The sequence below is a fragment of the Salvelinus alpinus genome, chromosome 31 (assembly GCF_045679555.1).
Source record: "Salvelinus alpinus chromosome 31, SLU_Salpinus.1, whole genome shotgun sequence".
NCBI classification, from domain to species: Eukaryota; Metazoa; Chordata; class Actinopteri; order Salmoniformes; family Salmonidae; genus Salvelinus; species Salvelinus alpinus.
The window spans coordinates 29,984,416-30,004,389 of record NC_092116.1 but is presented as its reverse complement, the minus strand read 5'-3'; the positions used below and the strand labels follow the sequence as shown (position 1 = coordinate 30,004,389).

Here is a 19,974-nt window from a genome sequence, read left to right as displayed (position 1 = left end):
TCTCCTAAATCCCCCTATTACTAAATGTCTGTAACTGTTTCCCCTCATGTAGTTATCTAGTCCATTATTAATGGTCTAGACCTTGTAGTAAAACCCCTGATTATATAAATATACATAATACATATAAAATATACATAACATGATACATAATAAAAATAGATATACTTTCCAGAAAACATCTTGAATTTGTGCAATAGTTTTTTTTAAATTTCATTTTAACCTAATGTTGCTTATTCATCATGTTGATTTAATATTGTATGGAATAATGATAAACAGTTGACTCCTGAGGATGAATTGATTCTCCAAGATCGTTTGTCTATGTAGTTTTCGTTTCCCTTTGCTACTGGTCTGTAGGCTGCCTTGCACAGAAAACCTCCATTCAGCTGGCGGCGCTGTTGTGCGGTTCAGGGCACGCAGCCCACCAGAATAAAGAATCTTTCAAAAATTCCTTGACTAGAAAACGGAAGTAAGATGGGAGCAAATGGTTGTCACTAGTTACCACAAACACAAAGTCAAAATTGTCTATATCGTAAAAACCTAAGAAAACTCCAATGTGCTTTTTGGTCCTAATTTAAACCTTAGGCATAAGTTTAACTGTGTGGCTAGAAATTGTAGAAATAGACATCGTTATGACTTTGTGGCTGTGGTAACTAGTAACGATCCATTGTTGTAAAGCTAGACCACAGCAAAGATGTTCTACTAAAATAGATCACACCCTGTCGTTTCCAATGGGGAGGCAAGTGAGCCGAGTTCGTGGGATCAAGAGTCGAGATGTGTTTTTCAAAGTCGCGTTTATTGGTCTATCAGAGATGTCAGTCAGATGGCTTAGTGACGTCAATAAAATACATCGTCATCATATTCAAAATTAGATGCAGACGTTGGACTGGAGATTTGGAGAAAACGCTTAACTAACGTTAAGTAACTATTCGTTGTTGACACTTTTATAACGCCACCAAGATCGAAAAGTAAGTTACAAATATATGTTTTAATGTTTATATACGTTATATAAATTAGATATTTATTATTTGATAAACTCCCATATCTACTGGGTGAAATTCCACAGTGTGCCATCACAGCAGCAAGATTTGTGACCTGTTGCCACAAGAAAAGGGCAACCAGTGAAGAACAAACACCATTGTAAATACAACCCATATTTATGCTTATTTATTTTAACTTGTGTGCTTTAACCATTTGTACATTGTTACAACACTGTATATATATAATATGACATTTGTAATGTCTTTCTTGTTTTGAAACTTCTGTATGTGTAATGTTTACTGTTAATTTGTATTGTTTATTTCACTTTTGTGTATTATCTACCTCACTTGCTTTGGCAATGTTAACACATGTTTCCCATGCCAATAAAGCCCCTTGAATTGAATTGAATTGAATATTTAAACGTATTGTAGTGGGCGTTAACTGTTTTCCGTTAAAACATGCCGAGGAACAGTAACGGTAAAGTTAGCTAACAGTTAACATTAGCTAAATCAAAACGTTAACTTAACTGGGTTATATGCAATAAACTAGCTGACGACTAGTTAACGGTTGTCATTTTGCGAATCAATACTGGAGACTATTGGTAAAATATAATTGAGTGAGGTTATTAATGACCAACCCGTTACTCTTCTCTTATTACATGTTACAATTTCACATGCGCAAGAAGAGAAATAGTAACGTTGGCTAGGTTGATATACAGACTTATATATTTATCCGCTAGCTAACGTTACTGTAGCACAATTCATCGGATTCTGCACCTGTCAGAAAAATAGCAGAGTAACTAGCTAGTTTAGCTAACTAATCATTCAGGACCGCACATCTGAGAGAACAGGACGTAAGTTATTTGTTTACTCGAAAAGCTAGAAACAGCTAGAACATGGATTAGTACGGACGAACAGCGTTTGTAGGAATGAATGTACTCTACAGCACTGCATCGTTACACCTCAAAAGAGCTACTACAACCAGGTGTTGTAACCTACATTATTTTACAGTCGTTTTGTTTTGAACAGAACCACGACCAGGCGGACATTGGAATTGGTTTCTAAGTGACAGTGAGGACAAGGCAGTTTCCCCAACTCGCGGGCGGAATTTGGCACATGGGTGGTTTTATTTGGGCTCCAAAGTTGAGGCAATTTAAAATATATTTTTTATTGTTGTACATAAAAGACTGGAAAAACACCAGGAAATCGGCTTCAAGTTACTTTTATTTAAGAATCTATTCATGTATTCCCATGAATAATAGAGACACCTGTAAGCAAGGTTTGAATGATTATTTTATTCCAAAATTATATTTGTTTGGGCTTCTTCCAAGTCAATTTACAGTCTACAAATTATTTGTTATTATGTTCCGGCCCCCCAACTATCCGCTCAAAAAAAAACATTGGCACGGGGCTGAATCTAGTTGATCCCTGGGATAAAGGGGATGGATGACGGGCGCCGTCATCCATTCCCGGCCACACTCCATTCACCTGGACTGTTTTTGTTCTCTTCACCAGGATAGTGAGACAGGGTGGAAGTCTAGGCACCAAAAGACAAGGACTAGCCGGTGAAACACTTCAGTTTTCACTGTGCTATGGTTTTTGGTTCTTTATCTTCACCATTTATTTCTTCTATGAGGGGCTAGGCATGCTCGACATGGCCTTCCAGGATGCAATCAAAGGCACTAGATCTTAGTAAGATAACTTTTAGTCCTTACACAATGCCAGTTTTTGCCCAAAGACTGCTAAGGTTTTTTGTCAATTATGTCTTCCATTTTTGATATTCCAATCTATAAGATGACGACGTGTTTTGGTGGCTTTTAGTCTTGCGGCATGCCTACTTTGCATTTGCCTGTTGTTTTTTGTGATTTTGACAGCATATTTTCCAGGAGCTGTATTCTCTTATTAAAGTAACATCTTTATGAGATTAACTTTGTGATATTTTTGTTTCAGTGTGTGTGCAATTAATTACTGTGGGTGTATTATTATTATTATACTATAGACCTCCTTCAATTGGATGATGGCCTCCTCCTGCATGACACCTGTGCTACATGCTGCTTCCTTTGTCACCTGAGCCTCCAGTATGCTTGTGAGGAAGCCTCCTGTCACCTGAGCCTCCTCCTGTATGCTTGTGAGGAAGCCTCCTGTCACCTGAGCCTCCTCCTGTATGCTCATGACGAAGCTTCCTGCCACCTCTGTCACCTGACAGACCACCTCCTGCAGACCCCTTGAACTAAATTCAGCATCTGCTGCTTCCTCTGCTGGAGCTGAGTCTAGAAGGAAGGAGAGGAGCACTCTTTAAAGTACTCCTCTCCTTCACTCTCTTGTTCTGTCTTTCTCACCTAAAACTCCTACATCTGCTTCCCTGGCCTCTCCTTCAAAATATAGCCAATTCAAGACTTGTAACCTGTTGATATAAAAAAAAATAACGATGCATCTTTAATTGCTACGAACTTTGTGGTTGTCTTTTTCTACTACGCCGTGCATATGTTGCAGATTGAGCGGGTGGATTCATGCAATTTATTCTGGTAGGTACTGCCTCGGAGGACAGTGTCTTCCGTGAACCCTGTTGAAAGACATTTTTACCAGAAAAGTATCATGACTGAAATGTATTTTCATTGACAAAGATGGTCAATAATCTGAATAAAATGCTCCTCGCACACAGCGTAACCCCTTTTCTTCAGGTCCTCAAAGGACTTCTGCAGACTGATGTCCCTACGCCTGATGTTTCTCAGCAACATCTTCCTCCTGAGTAATTACAAAAGTGTGTAAGGATGAATCTCACATTTTATTGAATTCAGCTGGATGTTGGGCTATGTCTCCTGTTTTATAGTTAATTTAGTAGTGTAGTGGTTGCTATAACATCTGTGGTAGTATAGTTTGTAGGTAACCATAAACGTATGTCCTCTATCCCTGTTATTCACCCTGATTGTTTTTTAATAGTACTCTACAGTTCATTTAAACAGCAGCCATGTTGTTTTTTCTCTCTATGTGTAAGAGGAAGGAGTGTGACGTAGACTCCAGAAGTCATAAGAAAAGCAGCCTTTCTTGCTACTCCTGTGACCAGTACCCAAATGAGGACCTTACATTCTTACTGATCGTGTCGTGCTATAGTTAGTAGTGTATATGGACTCATCCCTGTAGTCTGCAGACTTCTGGGGGTCTACGTCACTGTCACGGCATTCATCGGAAGAAGAAGAGGAATCGTCAGACCAAAATGCAGCGGGGTACGTGTTCATCTTTATTCTCTTAACTGACTGAACACAAAATAACAAAAAGAATAGCCGAAACAGTTCTGCAAGGTGCAACCAACACTAAACAGAAAATAACCACCCACAACTAACAGTGGGAAAACAGGCTACCTAAGTATGGTTCTCAATCAGAGACAACGAAAGACAGCTGTCCCTGATTTAAGAACCATACCCGGCCAAAACATAGAAATACACAACCTAGACATACAAACATAGAATGCACACAGACATCACACCCTGACCAAACAAAAAATAGAAACATACAAAGCAATCTACGGTCAGGGCGTGACAGTCACTCTCCTCTTCAATCAATACTGACACTCCTCTCTGTGAGACACCACCTTAACAACCATTGCCTGATTAGCAACACCCCCAATAACGGAGCACATATTATATAATAAAGACCCGGACTTTATCCTGTCCTATGAAACATTACAATAAAGACCCACACTTTATCCTGTCCTATGAAACATCAGAATAAAGACCTGGACTTTATCCTGTCCTATGAAACATTACCATAAAGACCCACACTTTATCCTGTCCTATGAAACATCAGAATAAAGACCTAGACTTTATCCTGTCCTATGAAACATTACCATAAAGACCCAGACTTTATCCTATGAAACATTACCATAAAGACCCAGACTTTATCCTATGAAACATTTTCAGTTGCTGCCCTCTTAAACCTGATTGGTCTTTTGAAGCTCCGCTCTAGTACTACACATGATGTTTGTGTGTCTTTTTTGTTCCATTTTCCTGTTGAGGGGGTGCATGCACAATGTGTTCTTCCAGGTTGTGATCAAATGCTCTACTTTCATGGTTTCCATATGTTCTATATTTTTCACCATGTTAACAGGCATTTAATAAATGTACAACCTTTTGAGTTTTGTCTATTTTCTGAAGATGCATATAATTATAGTAGACCATATGTTGTGGTATTCTTACTTAATCTGATCACAGGGCAACAGAACATAAGTCGTTGCCTATACAATGTTTTACAGACATCTACCATAATTTAAGAGGTACTTAATGGTGTTCTATAACTCAATAAATTACTTTGCAATGACCCAGTGTCACAAATGATGGCTACTATTCATGTGATGGCCTTGGCTGTAATATGGCTGGGCACATTGGTAAACTAACGTCACAGATAGATGACAGATATTTCACTGGATGTATAAATGTGAAACATCCGGTTGGCCTTCCTCTCACTACCATATTTGGGGTTACACTGTGTTAAACCCAGCTATAGATTTGTTTCATTACTGGTAGCTAGCATGTTTTATCTATCAGTGATCATTGCTTTGGTGATTGATTCGATGGGTAGTCATGGATACAGCACGCTACTGATTACACAGCCAAAGACGTGTGCCTCACCATGCAATAATTACTCCAAATGCATCTTCTCATTATTTATTACATACTGTTCAACGTCTGTTGGAAGCTGGAACAAGGATTTTCCTCTCCTCCATTTTACAATAAACAAGGTATTTTATTTATGACATGTTTCTTATCGTGAAAAAAAAGTTGATTCACAGAAGGAGTACTAACTTAGTAGTGGGAAAACTTGCAAAGAAATCGATTTCTAGCTATTTAAGCTAAGTCGTTTTTTAATGTGAATTAGCTAGCCATCTAGATATCTACTTGGGACAAGCTAGCTACCGCCAAGAAGAGGATGAAGACCATTTGTGCCTTGCTGAATAAGCATAACGTTCATTAGGAAAACGGCCACTATCTAGTGCACTCGTCCTAAACAAAGTAATCTCTACAAACAATTGGGTAAATCAAAGTCTACCAAACTTAGTGCAATCTGTTTGTTATAGATTTTAGTTTTGGAAACAACTGTATGGAGATTAAATGTTTCCTTTATGAGAAAATTAGCAGAATGTCGGCCAAAATCTGAATCTGAATCTTCTCCCACTGCCGTCCACTGGGCTTCCTCTCACTAGGTAGTGAGAGGAAACGCCAACCGGATGTCTCACATTTATACATCCAGTGAAATATCTGTCTCATCTATCTGTGACCACAGTCGTTTCCAGTTATTTCCATTATGAGCAAATTAATCATAGTGGGAAGAACAACCACGAGCTAGTGAGATCCTATTGGTGCGTTATAGCATTATTTGCATATTTCCGATAGGGAACGCCCATTCTGAAGTTCGTGTGTGCAATACCTAAATTCGCCCATTCCTCCTTCTAAACAGGTTTTTTTTAAACGTTGGGGTAAAAAAAGTAAAGTCTAGAAAACTTAGTCCATTCTCTTCATAACATATTTTAATTTTGGTAACGGAAAACTGTATTGAGATCAAATGTTTCATCAACAAGAAAATGAGCAGAAAGTCAGCAAAAACCCATCTCGCTCCATCTTCTCCCACTGGCCTTCATCTCATCACCATATTTGGTGGTGTGTCGAAACGCCAACCGGATGCTGCAGGTTCATACATCTGGTGAAACATCTGGCTCATTGTTCTATCTGATTGTCAACAATAGAGTGGTGGTGAGCTCTCAGCTGACCGTTCCTGTCCGGAAGTAATTTAGCCATTCATTGTAGCCATTGGTGCTCTGTAGAGTTGCTATTTTATCATTTTAATTAACTCGTGACATTCCTGGATTACTCATTATATTAATAAAGTCTGATTCAATCAACAAATATGATAGTCAGTTAAAAAGGTTAAGGGTATAAGACCGTGTACATATCTGGCTGTGTTGGCAAAATCAATACATATCCCAACGAGCCAAGCAGGGAGAGGCTGCCCGTTGTAACAGTTCCAAGACCTGTCAGAAACGTCCATCTATAACCCTACGCCAATGACACCTGGATCTCAAAACTGAACTTGGACCCACACTAAGTGGCAATGATATCCTTTGCCACCGTTGTCTTTTATGACATTGCTCGCAACAGTCATGACTATTCAACAAAACAATAGTAAAGTTTTATTGTCTTATTGTATAACTAGCAAATTAGTTTTGAAGCTGAGGGTGTAGTATTTATGAAGTTTGGCAATGAGGATGAAAATAAGCATAGTTCAGCTAGCCAGCTAGTTTAGCCGGGGAAAACAACCTTGGGACAGGATATAGCTGGGCGCACTAGGCTAATTCAGGAGGGGGAAAAAAGTTTGATTAAACAATTCAGAGACTGAATCGAATACATCAGATTACAAATATTTAGGGAGAGCAAATCAACATACAATCCTGAAATCAGCTGTAACTGTCAATAGTTAAACAAAGTTTAAAACGATGTTTGAGTGAACCTGAATACAGAAAATGAATGGTGAAGTCGCTTCTGGACACAGTAGACTCCTTCTCCTCCTCACCACTCTATACCCACACACTTCTTCTACATAGTTGTATTAAATTGCCGCCATCTTGGAGCTAGAATTGGGTTCATGTATATTGTGCTAATAACAATACAAAAAAGAGTAACGGAGAGCACAGTACAATATGGTAAAATTAGAAAATTAGGCGTTTGTGATAAGTACACGGTGCCCGCCATCTTTATACACCTTCGTAATTGCATGTCCTCGCGTCCTCTCTCTCCTCGTCTCCTTCTCAAAACCCATTGGCTGAGAAACCCAGAGGCCTCTGGTCAGAGTTCCTCCCCCACACTGACCTTCTCCAATGGGTTTTGAGAAGGAGACGAGGAAACTTTTGGCCACGTAGCGTCAGGGTGTAGGAAGGAGCAGCCAAGATGTGGGGTGGGGGGGGGGGTTCATTTAGTGGAAACATGCCTGGAGGAACGAGCCCCAACAGTGTAGTAATTGTGGAGGTAGTCATGAAGCCCGGTCTACAGATTGTCCGTTTAGAGTGAAACAGATAGCTAAAATCAGAGTAGCACAGGGTGTTACGTACTGTATATAGAGGCAGTGAGAAGGGTTGAGGGTCGACCGGGAGGGAATGCTCCCTCCGCTTGAACCCTCTAGCTGCTCACTCTCGTAGGAGTGGTGTGTTGTAATCTATCTCAGTCGATTAGACACTGTTGGGGGGGGGGGGGGGGGTCTTCTCTGGAGACTGGCATCCTCATGCTATAGCAGTTACTGCATCCGGCTCGTAAGGACCATGAAAAATAAGGATGGGTAATAGAGAATCTTAAGGACCATGAACGTAAGACACCTTAGGTGTTGCCGGTAGCAACCACTACAGAATGTCCGGTCAGAACAAAGATGATGCTGGATGTCCAGGTTGAGGGGGATTTCATTGGAGAAGATGTCCCCACACTCACACATCTGACCACTCTTGGAATCCTATACGGTACTGATATTAACTTGTAGTTTCTTACATATGAATGAAAAGGGAATTCAGTCCACAGAAGGAAGAGTTCATCAGGAGGGAAAGACTGGTAGAGCTCATCATGATGGAGAAGCACGTTCCTGACCACGTGTGTGCTGGGGTCCTACAGTAACCTAACCTGAAGTCCCGGGAATCTAGGCTGCCGATAGGCTGAATGAGATAACTTTATAAAAGGGTCTTCTGAGTAGGACACTAAGCTGCCTGACTAGAAAGCACTAAATAGCTGACTGAAGCAGGAGTAAACAAAGACATACTGACTGAACTAAATAAGCTACCCAGCTGAAAATGTCTGAACTACAGTTGCTGCATGTGTTTATTAAATGAGCGTTTAACGGCGGCTGCTGTGGAGATTTTCGGGGCAGTTGAGAAAACGGTAGTGGAGTACCAGGAGGAGAATGATCGGCTACGGAGACTGCTGCGGATCACACCGGAGATACAACTATGTAGAATAGGTTCATATGTAGATACTGATAGCTAGCTATAGTTCTACTCAATTAGTAAACTGTTTAAGCAAATTATCACTAGTTAAATCGACTTTTAAAGAAAAGTTTAAAGATTCACCATGTATGATTAAAAAGTTGTCTGTCACGAAAAGCTTATTGAAATAGCATAGCTGGCTAGCTTTGCATTTTATTGGAGACATTGAATATTCCTTTTGATTAGCTGGGGAATTGGTTCGAATCCCAGAACCGACTAGGTGAAAAATCTGTCGATGTGCCGTTGAGGAAGGCCCTTAACCAAATAGCTTCTTTTTGTTTTATGCGTTCACTTGATAGTCAGAACTAGGAAACTGACATTTACGACTTGCCAACCTAGATGGAAGAGTCGAAGCAAACCTAGAGTCAATCTAAGTTACATAACAAAATAAATCCCATTGGATGTCTCAATACACAAATGTTGCACTTCCGCATCTGTGCTGAAAGGTGGCATAGCTAGAGTGGTGTTTGTCAGGCCATGAGATATCCTGAAAAATCGGTCTCCGTTTTGCTCTACGACCCCCACATTTGTCAGGAGACTCGTTTGAAGTCGGTACCGTTGATGTGCCAACTTCCGTTTGGTAGCGTCTGAACAGTTTGGGGTACAAACTAATGGGACCCCACTGTGGAAAGGGGAGATTCTCACACGATGGTGGTCTCCGTTTTGCTCTACGACCCCCACAAGTGTCACAGGAATTGTCTGAAGGTAACCGGTACCGGTTTTAAAAAACGAATGGAAGTATGAAGGTAATTTTGTGCCTAACCAAAACAAAGAGGTTGTATACAGTGCATTCGGAATGTATTCAGATCCCTTCCCTTTTTCAACATTGTGTTACGTTACAGCCTCATTCTAAAATGGATAAAATGATCCCCCCCCCTTTATATAGACAATACCCCATAATGCGAAAACAGGTTTAGACATTTTTGCAAATTTATAAAAAATAAAAACAGAAACACCTTATTTTAAAAAGTATTCAGACCCTTTGCTATGAGACTCGAAATTGAGCTCAAGTGCATCCTGTTTCCATTGATCATTCTTCTGATGTTTCTACAACTTGATTGGAGTCCACCTGTGGTAAATTCAATTGATTGGACATGATTTGGAAAGGCACACACCTGTCTATATACAGTGCCTTCGGAAAGTATTCAGACCCTTTGACTTTTTCCACATTTTATTACATTACAGCCTTATTCTAAAATTGATACAATTGTTTTTTCCCCCTCATCAATATGCCTACACGATACCCCATAATGACAAAGCAAAAAAAGGTGTTGACATTTTAGCTAATTAATTTTTTTAAATTAAAAACTGAAATATCACATTTACATAAGTATCCAGACCCTATACTCAGTACTTTGTTGAAGCACCTTTGGCAGCATCGAGTCTTCTTGGGTATGACGCTACAAGCTTGGCACACCTGTATTTGGGGAGTTTCTCCCATTCTTCTCTGCAGATCCTCTCAAGCTCTATCAAGTTGGATGGGGAGCGATGCTGCACTGCTTCAGGTCTCTCCAGAGATGTTCTATCGGGTTCAAGTCCGGACTCTGGCTGGGCCACTCAAGGACATTCAGAGACTTGTCCCGAAGCCACTCCTGCATTGTCTTGGCTGAGTGCTTAGGGTCATTGTACATTACTCCGTTCATCTTTGCCTCGATCCTGACTAGTCTCCCAGTCCCTGCCACTGAAAAACATCCCCACAGCATAATGCTGCCACCACGATGCTTCACCGTAAGGATGGTGCCGCCAGGTTTCCTCCAGACGTGACACTTGGCATTCAGGCCAAAGACTTCAATCTTGGTTTCATCAGACCAGAGAATCTTCTTTCTCCTGGGCTGAGAGTCCTTTAGGTGCCTTTTGGCAAACTCCAAGCAGGCTGTCACGTGCCTTTTACAGAGGAGTGGCTTCCATCTGACCACTCTACCATAAAGTCCTGATTGGTGGAGTGCTGCAGAGATGGTTGTCATTCTGGAAGGTTCTCCCATCTCCACAAAGGAACTCTAGAGCTCTGTCAGAGTGACCGGGTTCTTGGTCACCTCCCTGACCAAGGCCCTTCTCCCGCGATTGCTCAGTTTGGCCGGGCGGCCAGCTCTAGGAAGAGTCTTGGTGGTTCCAAACTTCTTCCATTTAAGAATGATGGAGGCCACTGTGTTCTTGTGTACCTTCAAGGCTGCAGATTGTTTTTGGTACTCTTCCCCAGATCTGTGCCTCGACACAATCCTGTCTCGGAGCTCTACGGACAATTCCTTCGACCTCATGGCATGGTTTTTGCTCTGACATGCACTGTCATATGGCCACGTTTTCCCCCCAAAAATTATTAAATATCTTCTCCGAATTAAGATTCAAGATGTCTGCAGAAAGAATGGGGCGTCAGCTATAACATGACACCTTGAGTTAGAAAACATATATTGTGGTTGTTACAGTACCTGAAAGGGATTTACACCTGGTAAGAGAGTTACAATAACGGAATTTCATCATGGGTCCCTGATCTGTACTACACAGGAATGCATCATTATGGATGTGAATGTCATTCTCTTCATGGTGATGTATCCTAAATAGGTACACAAAGGTATAAATATGCAATATCCTCCTATGTTTTTGAAAGAAAAGCAAAAAAAATTTGTCCATTAAAATAACATTAAATTGATCAGAAATACAGTGTAGACATTGTTAATGTTATAATTGACTAATGTAGCTGGAAAAGGCTGATTTAAAAAAAGAAATGGAATATCTACATAGGCGTACAGAGGCCCATTATCAGCAACCATCAATCCTGTGTTCCAATGGCACGTTGTGTTAGAAAATCTAAGTTTATCATTTTAAAAGGCATTAGAAAACTCTTTTGCAATTATGTTAGCACAGCTGAAAACGGTTGTGCTGATTAAAGAACCAATAAAACTGGCCTTCTTTAGACTAGTTGAGTATCTGGAGCATCAGCATTTGTGGGTTCGATTACAGGCTCAAAATGGCCAGAAACAAAGCACGTTCTTCTGAAACTTGTCAGTTTATTCTTGTTCTGAGAAATGAAGGTTAATCCATGCAAGAAATTGCCAAGAAACTGAAGATCTCATATGTACTACTTGATTCACAGAACAGCGCAAACTGTATGTGTCGCAGAGTACCCTAAAACGTAATTAAACTATATAATTTCATACGGAAGGAAGTATGTTCAAAAGAAAAGTAAAATTAGCAAGTGTGCGTCCTCTTCGTCGCGCGCACAGACTGATTTCCAACTCTGACTCCCAGTACCAAAGATCAAAATTCTTCCTCGTTTGGGAAGAAACAAGCCTGAAACCTTGACAAAAGACTTGACTTGTAGTGGAAGCCATAGGAATTTCAATCAGGGAACTGAAATTGCATAGGACCCATAGCTTTCCATTGAAAGAGCATGGGCTCTCCAAAAAATAAAATAATTCTGGTTGTTTTTTCTTTGGATTTTCTCCTACCTTATCAATTGTGTTATAGTTTCATACATTATTTGAATATTTCTACAAACTTCAAAGTGTTTTATATCCAATGGTATCAATTATATGCATATCCTGGCTTCTGGGCCTGAGTAACAGGCAGTTTACTTTGGGCACGTCAGTCAGACAGGAAGTGGAGAAAAATAGACCCTAGCCTGAAGAAGTCCAACCGTGCAATTTTTTTTTCCTCCACATTGTTTGTAACTTATTTTGTACATAATGTTGCTGCTACCGTCTCTTATGACTGAAAAGAGCTTCTGGGCAACAGAACATCAGAACAGCGATTACTCACCTTGAACTGGATGAGGAATTGTTCTTTAACGAGTCGGACGAGAGGGATTTACTCCAGACACATGAACAGCCCCTCATCCCCGTCATTCACAGTAGAAAGAGATGGAGGTATCGCGGAAGGAGATTGGGGTGCCTTGTGAGGATTCAGCGGCGAGTGGCTAATCTGCCTTTCCCATCGGTACTATTGGCTAACGTACAATCGCTGGATAATAAAGTGGACGAGCTACAAGCACGTATGTCCTACCAACGGGACATTACCTGTAATATCTTATGTTTCACCATGTCGTGGCTGAATGACGACATGAATAACATACAGCTGGCGAGTTATACACTGTATCGGCAGGATAGAACAGCAGCCTCTGCTGGCGGTCTATGTATATTTGTAAACAGCTGGTGCACGATATCAAAGGAAGTCTTGAGGTTTTGCTCGCCTGAGGTAGAGTATCTCATGATAAGCTGTAGACCACACTAACTACCTAGAGAGTTTGTCTATATTCTTCATAGCTGTCTATTTACCACCACAAACCGATGCTGGCACTAAGACCACACTCAATGAGCTGTATACGGCCATAAGCAAACAGGAAACCACTCATCCAGAGGCGGCGCTCCCAGTGGCCGGGAACTTTAATGCAGGGAAACATAAATCGGTTTTAACCTAATTTCTATCAGCATGTTAAATGTACAAACAGAAGAAGAAGAAAAACTCTAGACCACCTTTACTCCACACACAGACGCGTACAAAGCTCTCCCTCGCCCTCCATTTGGCAAATCTGACCATAATTCTATCCTCCGGATTCCTTCTTACAAGCAAAAATTAAAGCAGGACGCACCAGTGACTCGGTCAATAGAAACGTGGTCAGATGAAGCAGATGCTAAGCTATGGGTAGAGCTGCTGCTTTCAAGGAGCGGGACTCTAATCCGGAAGCTTATAAGAAATCCCGCTATGCCCTCCGACGAACCATCAAACGGGCAAAGCATCAATACAGGACTAAGATCGAATCGTACTACACCGGCATACAAACTATTACAGAGTACAAAGGGAAGCACAGCCGAGAGCTGCCCAGTGACACGAGCCTCCTTGACGAGCTAAATGACTTCTATGCTCTCTTCGAGGCAAGTAACAATGAAACATGCATGAGAGCATCAGCTGTTCCAGATGACTGTGTGATCACTCTCTCGGCAGCCAATGTGAGTAAGACGTTTAAACAGGTCAACATTTACAAGGCCACAGGGCCAGACGGATTACCAGGACGTGTAATCCGATGCATCTGCTGGCCAACTGGCAAGTGTATTCACTGACATTTTCAACCTCTCCCAGTTTCTTGAGACCAGGGACATCAACAGGGATATCAGCTGTAGGCAGCAACAGGGACATCAACAGGGACATCAGTTGGGACATCAACAGGGACACCAGCTGGGACATCAACAGGGACATCAGCTGGGACATGAACAGGAACACCAGCTGCAGGCACCAACTTTCCCCAGAAAGTAACAGGGTCACAATCACCAGCCTGCTCCTTCAAATATAAAGGGGAGGGTTTGGCCAGGGGGGCTATTCTTGGCTCATCACGCTCTAGCGACTCCTTGTGGCGGGCCGGGCGCCTGCAGGCTGACCCCGTTCGTCAGATGAACAGTGTTTCCTCTGACACATTGGTGCAGCTTGCTTCCGGGTTAAGCGGGCTAAGAAGCGAAGAAGAAGTGTTAAGAAGCGCGGTTTAGCAGGTCATGTTTCAGAGGACGCATCTCCCGAGCCCGTTGGGGAGTGGCAGCAATGAGACAAGATCGTAATTGGATATCAGGAATTGAGGAGAAAAGGGGTGTAATATATATATATATATATTTATACACATAGTTGGCAAAGCTACAAAAGAGCAAAATGAGAATCTGTAAATAACTATTTAAGATAATCAAGTGAGAGAGTGGTGTGGAGCATTCCTCAAATGATTTGGCAGAACCATATTTGTTTCAGTGACTGTCTTAGTTTGCCACAAAACCGCTGCTTACAGCTGCTGCTGAGAAACCAGGGGAAACTGAAGTACTAACACTAATTGATAATTGCCTCGCAGAGGTGGAGAGCACACCTTCCTGTACTAATTGCTGATTGCCTGGCAGAGGTGGAGAGCACACCTTCCTGTACTAATTGCTGATTGGCTTGGAGAGGTGAAACCACTCCCCCTCCAATACAGGCACTGATTACCAAAACTAGTCACACATTTCCCTGCCCCTTGATCCTGGATGTGTCAACAACTATCTGCAAATAATGAGCAGTCAGCAGCTCACACACACCAAGTAGGCCGCTGGGAAGACAGGAAGCACCTACAGTAGATGGCCCTAGCTGTCAAAAAGACAGTACTAGACCACAACAGATAAAGACAACAAAACATGATACTTATCACTCCTGGGGCCTGTTGCACAAAAGTAGAATTAAGACATCCGGGATAAATGACTCAGCTGAGCTCAATGAAGCCAAAACATGTGCGTCCAGGCTTAATTGGTTGCACAAAGACCAAGCCAGGATGAGCAGACACGGATTCATTAAGCCAGGTGAAACCAATCCTGGATAGGTGCGCGCTCACGGCTCACTCAAATAGACCCCGCCACAGATCACAGATTAACTGATTTACCATGGCAACTAGAGCCGCGTACTTTTCCCCGTCGGAAGCACAAATCCTCATGGAGGCATACGAGGAGGTAAAAGATATAATTAAGAAGAAAGGCAACACCGCCACAGTGATAAAGCAAAGAGAAAAAGCGTGGCAAAGTATTGCAGACCGCCTGAATGCGTAAGTAGTGCACAATTACACACTCACCGCTCCGCTGAAACATCACAATTACAATTCAAATATTTAATTCACATCTCCAAAAATGCAGTTGTACTGTAATTATGAAACGGTTAAATTTTTAATTGAAATGCACTGCAGATATGAGTGAAATTGTGTAAAGTAACTCCATCACACTGTATAAAGCTATGATACATTTTTTGATATTTTTACTGAAAACAAGACAAAAATACCAAGTAATTTTTTGCAGTGTGACTCCATTAAATGTGTGTGTGTGTGTAGATTAAACATGAACGGGCCAAAACGGACATGGCAGCAGGTCAAAATCAAATACAAGAACATTCTGCAGAATGGTATGGTCCCTGACTAATATTTAACAAAGCACAAGCATATATTGTACCCAGAAGGTGCCTGCTCACACATTGTCTGTACTGTTTTAGCAGTGAAAAAGAATACCCACAGACAAGGCACGGGTGGTGGGTCACCAAAGGCTGACCTTACCCCAGCAGAGGACATGGCCTTGGAGCTAAATAAAGGCAGGCCCGTCTTAGAGGGGATCCCTGGGGGGAAAGAGACGAGCATAGGTTCCTCCCAAGATGCCACCCGCTTCATTCAAGGTATGTCCTTCCATCTCTACATGGGATACAACCACATTCATATTGAATCAATTTGGACTGTCTGACTTTGGTTTACCTATTGCCTTGCAGTGTCTGGCAGCACTGTGTTCCTGTTAGAGCCACCAGCACAAGCACCAGACGATGCTGATCCAGTGAGTACTCCATCAAAGGCATACTGTAGGCCTGGCATGTCTTGTCTACTAGCTTCAATATGAATCCGATTAAATGTGATAGGGTGAAGGCCCCAGTGCAGCAGCAACAGCACATGATGGAGACGATGATGAGGAGGAGACCATCTCTCTGGATTCCAGAAGGCATGAGGTATCATGTTAAGACTGTGAAAGTACTATTTACTCTACAATGGTGAGGAGTCCTCATCAAAATCAAAAAATCTAATTTCTTTTACAGGACCCAGATGCTATACAGTGGGAAAACCAGCCTGGCAACATAGTGCGTATTAATAAAAGGACACCACATCCTGCCAAATTCCAGCTGCGCTAATTGTATTGTGTTCACAGAGCTCACAAGCTATCAGAAAGTTGTATGGCAACCACCTCCGGCGCCAAATAGAACTGGCAGACATAGACATTCAGTACAAGAAGAAAAAGATGGAAAATCTTGCACTGGAGTCCGAAATAAAAAAGAGGACAATTAGGAAACTGGACCTTGAAATAAAAAACTTGAGAGGGAGGTGAGATATGCCTTCAATGTACACTGTATGCTAACTGTAACACAAATGTATTAATCATTATTTTTCTTTCCTCCCCCAGCTCCAAGAAGATGACACAGCTCAAAATAAAAATTAGGTATATTCTCGTAAAGTCAAGTGAGCCATGACATATGAGCTCTTATTGTGAGCACACAGGACGGTGGCATCTTTCTAAGGTTTTTTTTATTTTCCCAGCAATCAGTACAACCAAGTCATCGTTATAAGGCATCGCCCTCTTTTGCCCACCCCCCCAGCACCAGGTGTGGCCACTAGCCTATATGAAGGCCCAAAATTGTGTGTTCCTTTCTGCTCTGACAATGGCATGCCCATTCGTGCGAGATGTGGTGGATGAAGAAGCACTTGTGCTGAGGAGAGCCTTCAGGCGAGAAAGGGTCTTCAGGGACCGGTTGGACCCACTGGCCTTCCCTGATGACCATCTATATGAAAGATACAGGTTTTCTGCAGATGGCATCAGGTATCTATGCAGACTACTGGGTCCCAGGATTAAGCACCGCACTGCACGGAGCCATGCACTGAGTGTGGAGCAAATGGTTTGTGTGGCCTTGCGCTTTTTTGCTAGTGGAGCCTTCCTGTACTCAGTGGGGGATGCAGAACAGCTGAACAAGGCCACAATTTGCCGCACAATAAGGAGTGTGTGTCTGGCTATCAAAGCATTAGCAGATGTCTTCATCTCCTTCCCTGGCCACAGAAGACTCTGACATCAAAGAGGAGTTCTATAGGATTGCAGGTAAGAGGATCTACAAATTACAGGACAACTGTTAACACATAGTAGGATACTCATTACTTTGTGTGACAGGTTTCCCCAATGTCATTGGTGCAGTGGACTGCACACACATAAGGATAAAAGCCCCCTCAGGTGCCCATGAGGCCGATTTTGTGAATAGGAAATCCTTTCACAGCATTAATGTTCAGGTGAACATAACTTTTTGATATTGTCCATTGACGAACACTCTGCATTGCCAGTGATGTGCATTGATTGGTGTAATATTCCTCATCTTATGATTTCAGATGGTCTGCAATGCTGACTGTGTGATCAGCAATGTTGTGGCAAAATGGCCTGGCTCAGTCCATGACTCCAGAATCTTTCGGGCCTCTGAAATCTATCAGTGCCTATCACAAGGTAAGCCACACAACCCCTATTTATAACCATCATGGCTGTGTCAAGAATATCACTGTGTTTATGAGGTAGTAATGATGAGATTTTGTGTTGACAGGTGAATTCTCTGGTGTGTTGCTGGGAGACAGGGGGTATGGCTGCCAGCCTTTTCTCCTGACACCTTTCACAGACCCCCAGGAAGCACAGCAGGCCTACAACCATGCCCATGCCAGGACCAGGGCCAGAGTTGAAATGACCTTTGGCCTCCTGAAGGCACGCTTTCACTGCCTTCACAAATTAAGGGTCAGCCCTGTTAGGGCATGTGATATTACTGTGGCTTGTGCTGTCCTCCACAATGTGGCCTGCCTGAGGAAGGAGAGGGCCCCCAGAGTGCCACCAGCCATGGACTGGGACAATCCGGCAATCTTCCCTGATGACGACAGTGGTCGGCTGCTGAGGGACCAATATGTGTTGAATTATTTTAGTTAGTATGTGTGCTTTCAATTTTGGTTAAATGTCCTGCGGTGGCAGAGGAATTTGGTTTTTTTGGGGTTCGTTTTTTGACGAATTTGGCCTCTTATGATGTTTGTGCGGTATACTGTGTGTAATACAAGGCTGCAGGGAGGCTACTGCATCCATTCATTTGTCTGTTCAGTTGATGTGTATGGATTTGTCCTGCATTTATTTTAGTGTGCAGACATGCAGGGTGTGTTATATACAGACCTTTGAATGTGTATGTATCATTTTGTATAATATGCTTGGATTCTGTGCTTTCCATCTTGTAGAGTCACTGTGACTTCAGTTTCGAAAGGAGCTGATGGTTTACCTGCTTTGTTTTGTCCTTATTCAATAAAGGAACATAATGTTACACATTGTGTTTTTATATTCATATGGAATGTGTATTTGTTTATATGACAGAGTACTAGGGCCACACTGAAGAAAAAGGATAAAGTCATAAATGTATGAGGCTGGTTCTTTCTGCAGAAAAGCTACATATTGTTTTTACAGTTTTGATACTTATGACAATGTGATACTTAATATTCTGGCACATCAGCATGTCTTTGTTTATGAAACCATACTGAAGTACAATTTCACGAAATGCCCCACATCTGTCATTTTAACAACTGTCCTCCTTTAAAACAACTGGTTACAATATTATGACTTGTGTTTTTTTCCCCTCTGTGGCCCTAATATTCTATCATTTTATATATAGCCTTATAGTCTATGGGAAACTGTAAATTATCTAATGATAGCAACATCATCTAAAAATCATTTTTTATCCAAAATCATTGAAATTAATGATCACAAACGTTTAAATAATAACAGTGGGTCTAGTTATATGTGATAACAATGTATAGTGAGCAGTGAAATAACTATTGGTTTCCATTTGTGGTGACTGCTGACTGACATTAGGGATGAGATTAAATAGATCCTGGAATTTAGCCTGGTCTGGAGCAGGCTAGCTCCACAGAATAAATCTCCATGGTAATTTATACCATAACATATCCTCCTGCCCCCTATCCATCTTTAGTGCAACCGGATTACGGATCAATTGAGCCAGGATCACCAAGATATCCTGGCTTAATCCCTTATCCTAGTTTTGTGCAACAGGCCCCTGGAGATATCAGGAGTCGTCTAGCTATAGAATGAAGTCCCAAGCCGTTGCAGCTTTCAGGAGTCGCCTGTGTTACAATGAGTTGTCTTTCAATTCAGTTCATACAATTCATAATACAAAAGTATTATAACATATTATAACGTTTTCCCCACATGTAGTTATCTATTTCCATTATCACCACTAGCCTTGGGCGGCAAGTAGCCTCGTGGTTAGTGTGTTTTTGCCAGTAATCAAAAGGTTGCTGGATTGAATCCCAGTGCTGACAAGGTTAAAATCTGTCATTCTGAACAAGCCAATTAACCCACTCTTCCCCAGGATGCCGTCATTGTAAATAATAATTTGTTCTAAACTGAGTTGCCTAGTTAAATAAAGGTTAAATAAATCTAAAATGTCTGT

At 41.7% G+C, this 19,974-nt stretch overlaps 2 protein-coding genes and 1 long non-coding RNA gene across 3 annotated transcripts in view; all 3 read left to right on the top strand.

Moving 5' to 3' along the window:
* The window catches only part of LOC139561609 (zinc finger protein 721-like), a 39,990-nt gene that overhangs the window by 13,627 nt on the left and 6,389 nt on the right, over positions 1-19,974 (top strand).
* Positions 871-5,108, top strand: LOC139561473 (uncharacterized). The gene is made up of 2 exons (XR_011672147.1): positions 871-965; positions 2,977-5,108. It is a non-coding gene; the product is annotated as an uncharacterized lncRNA (long non-coding RNA).
* LOC139561463 (uncharacterized) lies at positions 13,834-19,133 on the top strand. The gene is made up of 10 exons (XM_071378589.1): positions 13,834-15,873; positions 15,961-16,137; positions 16,228-16,289; positions 16,372-16,458; positions 16,546-16,587; positions 16,656-16,828; positions 16,908-16,943; positions 17,042-17,594; positions 17,876-17,987; positions 18,082-19,133. Exons 1-8 carry the CDS (start codon positions 15,810-15,812, stop codon positions 17,196-17,198), a joined length of 798 nt encoding a protein of 265 aa, XP_071234690.1. The 5' UTR covers positions 13,834-15,809; the 3' UTR covers positions 17,199-17,594; positions 17,876-17,987; positions 18,082-19,133.